Here is a 6,493-nt window from a genome sequence, read left to right on the forward strand (position 1 = left end):
AAACTATTAAATAAAAAATGTTACGAGATGAGATCATTTCGGGATCCTGAAAACGTTTCATCCAGGTGGCTCGGCTAGGTCACCTCTGCACCCCGTTACTAATGTGCATCCGCCTGGCCCGGCCAGAAAGGGCTGGGGTCACAGCAGACGCAGACTCAGCAGGGGCAGCGGGCTGCCTGTGTGCCCACCATCACAGGGTGGAGGGAAAAACCTGGAAAGTCCGCCACCAGCAGCAGGGACATGTTGGAAAACACTTCCTGGCTTCTTGCTGGCTGGCTGGCTGGCTGGATCAGGAGACAGCGTGCACACCGTGCCGCACTACCACACAAATGATGCGGTCAAGTTTCCCACACGGGGGACATCGCAGGGGCAAGCAGGCCCGCAGTGCAGTGGCTAAGTCCCTCCCTGGGAAAAGCACCTGCCTTACCTGTGGAAAACTCGAGTTCCCCCAGCACCACGTTCAGGTCTGGCTCCTCTTGGCGGCTCCCATCGTGACCAATGGCTCCGAAACAGCTCCAGGTCGTCCACCCCCACCAAAATGTTACTTAATAAACAGCACCCACTCGCTGAGCAAAAGGCAAAGAAACACCCAGTACTACTATTCCAGAACAAGAACATATTTATTTAAGTGTGCCAGAAGTCCAGGACAGCCCGGCTTCATCATTCACAACACAGGATACAACTTCTGCTCTCCCTTCAGAATACACAGTGCGGGAAAAGACAGGTGAAAAAACACTTTCAGTGTCCAAGCATTTCTCATTTCCGATCTATGTATTTTATAGCTTCGGTTACATCAGAAAAATTAACTTGAGGTTTACTTGCCCAACACAGTAAGTCACGGATCACTTTCGATGGGCAACAACACGCAGCGTGACCGCTCTGTGCAGGTGGCTCGGCAGGCATGAGCACACCAGGAGTCATCAGGACAAGTCACACACCGTTCACTGATACAAATGACAAGATGGCAAAACCACCAGGGCCCACTTGAGCTATCTATAAATAAAGGTACCTGTTACGAAAAAACAATCTAACTTTTCACAAATGTCCATAGGTAGCTATTCTCCTAATTACCAGTGAGAGCAAATCCCAGAGCCGACAGTAAGAACACATCTGTGGGGCGCCACGCCCAACACTGGCCTCCCTCCTAGTTAACTCCTCCAGATGGTCAGGTAACTCAGGATTATGCTGAGCCAAAACTGCCAGTGAATCAAGTTCATGGGTATTACACTCAAGGTCACTTCGAAGCACACCAAATCAACTTGAATTCGAGAATGTGGACAAAGGCATAAGGAAAGGAAACAGAAGCAGCTTCTGGCCACTCGCAGTCCTCGCTGGTAGACCTTGCACTTGACCGCAGTGAGCACAGAGGGGAAGTGGCAGAGCATGAACATCTTCAGGTGTATTTGTAGTAAAGGGTCATCATGTAAGGAGACCCGAGTAAGAGCACCACCTGCCCACCACGGGGGGCCAGCCATGCTGACGAGGGAGCCTGGAAGGCAGCTCCCCGCTCCCGCCCTGCCCCTCTCTCCCCTCCTGCCCTTTTTCCTCCCCCACTTCTTCCCTTTCCCTCTGCAGACTCAAACCCGCCAAGAAGCCACGGAGGAGCTGGCCGCCTCTGGCCAAAGCCAGGGCCCAGCGGTGCTGATGGGAGCGGCTGGGCCACCAGGAGAAGCAGAAAGCATTCTGGAGCCACTGGTGGGGGTGCTGCCGGGGTTGGCCAAAGCACGAGAGTCTCTAGAATCAGACTGGGGGTCAGCTTGCATGCTGGGTGGGAGCTGGCGAGCTGCGACCACATGGGCCCTGGGGCAGGAAACAAGTGGGCCCGTGACAACGCATCGGTGTTGCAGGGATGTCCCTGTGCTTTGTCACCCCAAATGCTCTTGAGTTTGCTTTAGTGCCCTGTGGACGAGAATGGAGGGTGCGCAGCGACTTCCTGAGATGTCGCTCAGGGGCCGCAGCTCTGGGCGCGACCCAGGCCAGTCTGGAGCCCCAGTCTCCGCAGCTTCAGTCTGCTTTCCACTCCCGGGACCAAAAAGTTTTGATACTGGACAGCACTCGCCCCCCAACTCCGCAGACAGAGGAGAGAGCACAGCTTCAGTGACTCTGCTTCTTTTGCGGGAAAAAGGTGTACTTGGTCGGATTAAACTCTTCCCAAATACGCTCAAATTCTTCCAGGAAAAGCCTCACATACTCCTCATCCTCCATAATCAGGACGTTCTCTCTGTTGTTTTGAATGGCTTGCGTGGTCCAGTTGAGGGAGCCGGTGATCAGCACCTTCTTGTCCACAATGGCGAACTTATGATGCATGTAGCCCAGGTCCTGGTCGTGTCGCACCTGGATGCCTGCGGAAAGGGCCAGTCAGCCTTCGCCACCGCCCGCCACACCCCCCGTGCCCACCCTCACTAGCGGCTACAACTCTGCCTGTTTGCTTCTCATCTGGCAGGAAACGGGAAGGTGGTTCCCCTCCGGCAGGTGGTGGGGGCTGCGCCCGGATGGGACCAGCAGAGGAGGGAGGGCCGAGGAGACAGGAGCAGGGGACACACACAGACATACACATACTGATTTCACACAACCCGCCTTCCTGTGCAGACAACTCTGCCCGCACCCAGCCCTGCAATCTGAGGGAGGTCTGCCCACCCCCACTGCTCTTGTACAACCCAGCCAGCACAGTCCTGTTGTTCCAGGACGAGCTGGCTCTGAATCCGGCCAGGGCAACCAGAGCAACCGCCGGCGGGGCTTTCCCACCTTCGAGCTCCCGCCCTGCCCATCCCGGGACCGGAACATGCCAGGAAACACCATGCACGCCAGGACCCCTGGGGAGGGGGTGAGCCTGAGGCAGAAGGACCGCAGGAGAAGCCAGGCCCTGGGTGCTTCAGCGGCATCGGGCCGCTGAAAAAACAGAGAAAACAGGCTCTCCCTGGCTTTGCCCCTGTGGCTCACTGCAAAGCCAGTAACGGCTGCCTCTTGTTTTCCCATTTGTCTCTCTACTACTGTTTTCAGCCTCCCCTCGGGCAGGACCTGTCTGTCCATTCCCCTCTGCATGGACCCTGGAGTCATGCCAACCTCACTGACAAGCTATCTGCTCAGTGAACAAGACCATTAGAAATAGGACTTAAGGGGCGCCTGGGTGGCTCAGTGGGCTAAGCCGCTGCCTTCGGCTCAGGTCATGATCTCAGGGTCCTGGGATCGAGTCCCGCATCGGGCTCTCTGCTCAGCAGGGAGCCTGCTTCCTCCTCTCTCTCTGCCTGCCTCTCTGCCTACTTGTGATCTCTCTCTGTCAAATAAATAAATAAAATCTTTAAAAAAAAAAAAAAGAAAGAAATAGGACTTAAAAGAACAGTTTAAAATAGGCTGTTTTGCAACGGGGCCACCAGGCTTCACAAATAAAAATACAAGATGACCAAATTAGGATGGGCTATCAGATAAACAGATAATTTTTAAAAAATAACTATGTCCCATGCAATATTTGGGATGTACACTAAAAATTATTCGTGGCTTATCTGAACTTCAAATTTACCTGGGGATTTTGCCCAGCAGCCCTGCCTTGAAACCATCCTATCCCAGAGGACACAGACACCATTTCTCACAGCCTCTAATCGACCCACCACCAACTCCTGTCAGCTCTACCTTCAAAACGGATCTTAACCTGACCATTTTTGGGACGCCTCGGTGGTTCAGTCGGTCAAGTGCTCAATTCTTGATTTTGGCTCAGGTCACGATCTCAGGGTTGTGGGATCAAGCCTGTGTCAGGTTCCAGACTGGGCTTGGAGCCTACTAACGTTCCCCCCACGTTTCCTTCTGCTCCCCCATATCTGACCATTTCTGCCCCCCTCCAAGTTACCATAGGCTCTCCCATCCAGTGGGACACCCAGAACACAATGTTACTCTGAAGTTGAGGAGGAAATACAGAACTCACAGGTAGGCCCAGGATCTGAATTTAGACCCTCTTCAAAATCATTCCTACTTCCCACTTCATCTGCCCTCACCCCAGAGGCAGAGAAAGGCCAGTCAGAGGTGTATGTCATCCCCGTTTTTTGCAGCTCAAGGAACAAGTTAACTGTTCACCAACTAAACATTTTAACTGCACTTTTTAGCATCTTGTTTTTATTCACTTCAAAAGCTCTAGCATGAAATTCACTAGTGTAGTTAAAATGAAATGCCTTTTTCCTCCCTCATTGTATTAGCCCAGTCTTTGCCATCTTGGGGCATCTGTTCCCAAGCACACAGTACTGAGAATCTGCTAGCGGGCAGGCTTGACCCTTCATCTCTTCAAGACCATCGCGCTAGGCCACTGCAACAGTCAGAAACAGCTGGCGGGGCTGCATCCCCAGCTCTACCCACCATAGGCTTTCCCCAGTATCCCAAGGCCAACATGGATCATGACAATGTGGGGACTCAAAGGAGCGTGGTGGCTTCCCCAGTGTCACTGGGCAGGCCCCCAGCCTCTGACAACGCCCCAGATCTTCCTCCACCGGCTGGGGAACACACTCAGATATCCGCAGCACAGAAGCGCCAACCACGGGGCTAGGGCAGGTGCTCTCTCTGGATGGCCCTAGAGTCCCTCCAGGGTAGAACCAGCCCAACCTCACGAGGCCACCATGGGACATGAAAGGGTCTCTCTCACCCAGCCTCAGACCCCTGTAGTATCCGCCTTTGACATTGCCCCCTGGGTCAGGTCACGCGCCAGGTGGGGTGTGCTCCCCAAAAGGCTCCGCAAACCTGAGCTCCAAGCCTGGGTCCTGGCCGCTGCGGCCTGGCCTACCTGCCTTTCGTAGCAGGCCAATCTGTGAGCCGTTCAGAGCCATGTAGTCGCAGTCGGTGATGACCCGGATGCGCACCCCACGCTGGTGCAGCAGCTGCACCGCACGGCCCAACTGTGGGCTGGAGAAGGCAAAGAGGCAGAGCTCCAGGCTGGAGCGAGCGGCCAAAAGGGCGCGCAGCAGGCGGCTGAGCGAGCTCTCACCGTGGGGCAGGCTGCAGGGGCAGCCTGCCGGGGGCCCCGACGGCCCCTCACCGGGAGCCTGCAGCAGGGCCTCCGTGCAGGTCACCTGCGACGGGAAGAAGAGCACCTCGCGCCGCGGCGGCCTTCGCCGCTCTTGCCCGCGCCCGGCCCACAGCCAGTGCAGCACGGAGGGCAGCGCCTCCAGGGCCAGAGCCAAACCCAGGGTCGCCACGGCCACCATTTGCCAACGTAACCGCTCCATTCCGACTCGGCCCTCCTCGGCCCACGGCCCACAGCGCCTGCACTCCCGCGACCACCGACACCCGCCGCCCCCAACCAACCGCTGCCCCACACGCCGGCGTCCCCGCCAGCCACGTACGTGCGACGCCCTCCAACACACACGCCACCCAACACGCATGCGCGCCCGGAGGCCTGTACAGCCACCTCCTTGCCCACCGCGCCTGCGCGACCCCACGCACGGGCGCCCGCCGTCCAAGCACCGCCCACCGGGCCTGTGCACTTGCCAACCACGTGCACCCGACCTTCCCCTCTACCACCAGTGTGCACCACCCACAGCACCTGTGCGTGCCTCCCAGTCGCGCCTGCGCTCTGGGCCTACAGTGTCAAGACACCCCACTGCGTCTGTGGGCGTGCTGGTCACGTGCTCCAGGCCCTGCCCTCCCAGCCCCACTGAGATCTGTGAATCCGGCTGTCGCCTAGACACCGCCCGCCACCGGTGGGGCCTGCCACAACCCAGGCCCTCCTCCCTTTGCGGGCTGGTAGAGCAGGGCTGACCTCGCAGTTCACACTTTCCCTTTTGCTTTGCGTACAGCCAGGCGGGACGGACAGAAAGGCCTGGAACACACTGAGAATGTCAAATAAGGAACACTTATTTGGGTTTGAACCCGAAGTGTCGCAGACCGTGGTGTGATGGGGACGGCCAAAGTCCAGCGTTAGGCCCCTTGTATTTCTACCACCTCTCCCGGTACCAACTTGTTATGTGAAGATGTCGTTCTGCTTGAAGCATAAACAGTGAAAACTGGGAAGTCCTTGGTCCTGTCTTAGCAAGCACCAGGCCCACGGTGTGTCACTTGAGAGGGACTATGCCTTTTCACGGGGACAGAAAAGAGAGTCAAAGAGTAAGATGCTTTTTTCTTTCCTGAATCTTGGTTAGGGATTTCCTTGGTTCATTTGAAGACTGCTTGTGGTCTTTGAAAGGAAATGATAATCAGAGAAGCAATTATCATTTGCTTTCTCTGAAATGAGGAATTAGAGAGGCAGGGCTAGGGTTCGTGGGGGGAGGGGAGGGAAAAATTAAACAAGTCGGGACTGGAGTGGTAGACAACTATGAGACTCTTAATCCCAGGAAACAAACTGAGGGCTGGGGGTGGGGGGCAGCAGGGGTGGGAGTTGGGGGTGGAGGGGTAGGGAGGGATAAAGTGGCTGGGTGGTGGACATGGGGGAGGATATGTGTTATGGTGAGTGCTGTGAAGTGTATAAGACCGATGATTCATTGACCTGTACCCCTGAAACAAATTAATACATTCTATG

At 55.9% G+C, this 6,493-nt stretch overlaps 1 protein-coding gene across 1 annotated transcript; it reads right to left on the minus strand.

Moving 5' to 3' along the window:
- Nucleotides 1-607: 607 nt before the first annotated feature.
- PLD6 (phospholipase D family member 6) lies at nucleotides 608-5,355 on the minus strand. The gene is made up of 2 exons (XM_082706846.1): nucleotides 4,763-5,355; nucleotides 608-2,342 (listed from the first exon to the last, which is right to left on the minus strand). The coding sequence occupies exons 1-2, from the start codon at nucleotides 5,202-5,204 to the stop codon at nucleotides 2,095-2,097; spliced, it is 690 nt and encodes a 229-aa protein (XP_082562972.1). The 5' UTR covers nucleotides 5,205-5,355; the 3' UTR covers nucleotides 608-2,094.
- Nucleotides 5,356-6,493: the final 1,138 nt, after the last annotated feature.

The sequence above is a fragment of the Mustela nivalis genome, assembly GCF_964662115.1.
Source record: "Mustela nivalis genome assembly, chromosome: 17".
Classification (NCBI taxonomy): Eukaryota; Metazoa; Chordata; class Mammalia; order Carnivora; family Mustelidae; genus Mustela; species Mustela nivalis.

What these genes read in the sequence shown, in the direction of transcription:
- PLD6 (XM_082706846.1), bottom strand. Translation starts at nt 5,204, where the DNA reads ATGGAGCGGTTACGTTGGCAAATGGTGGCCGTGGCGACCCTGGGTTTG. An exon ending in TGGCCTGCTACGAAAGGCAG is followed by an intron (nt 2,343 to 4,762) that starts GTAGGCCAGGCC and finishes CCCTTTCCGCAG; the next exon opens with GCATCCAGGTGCGACACGAC.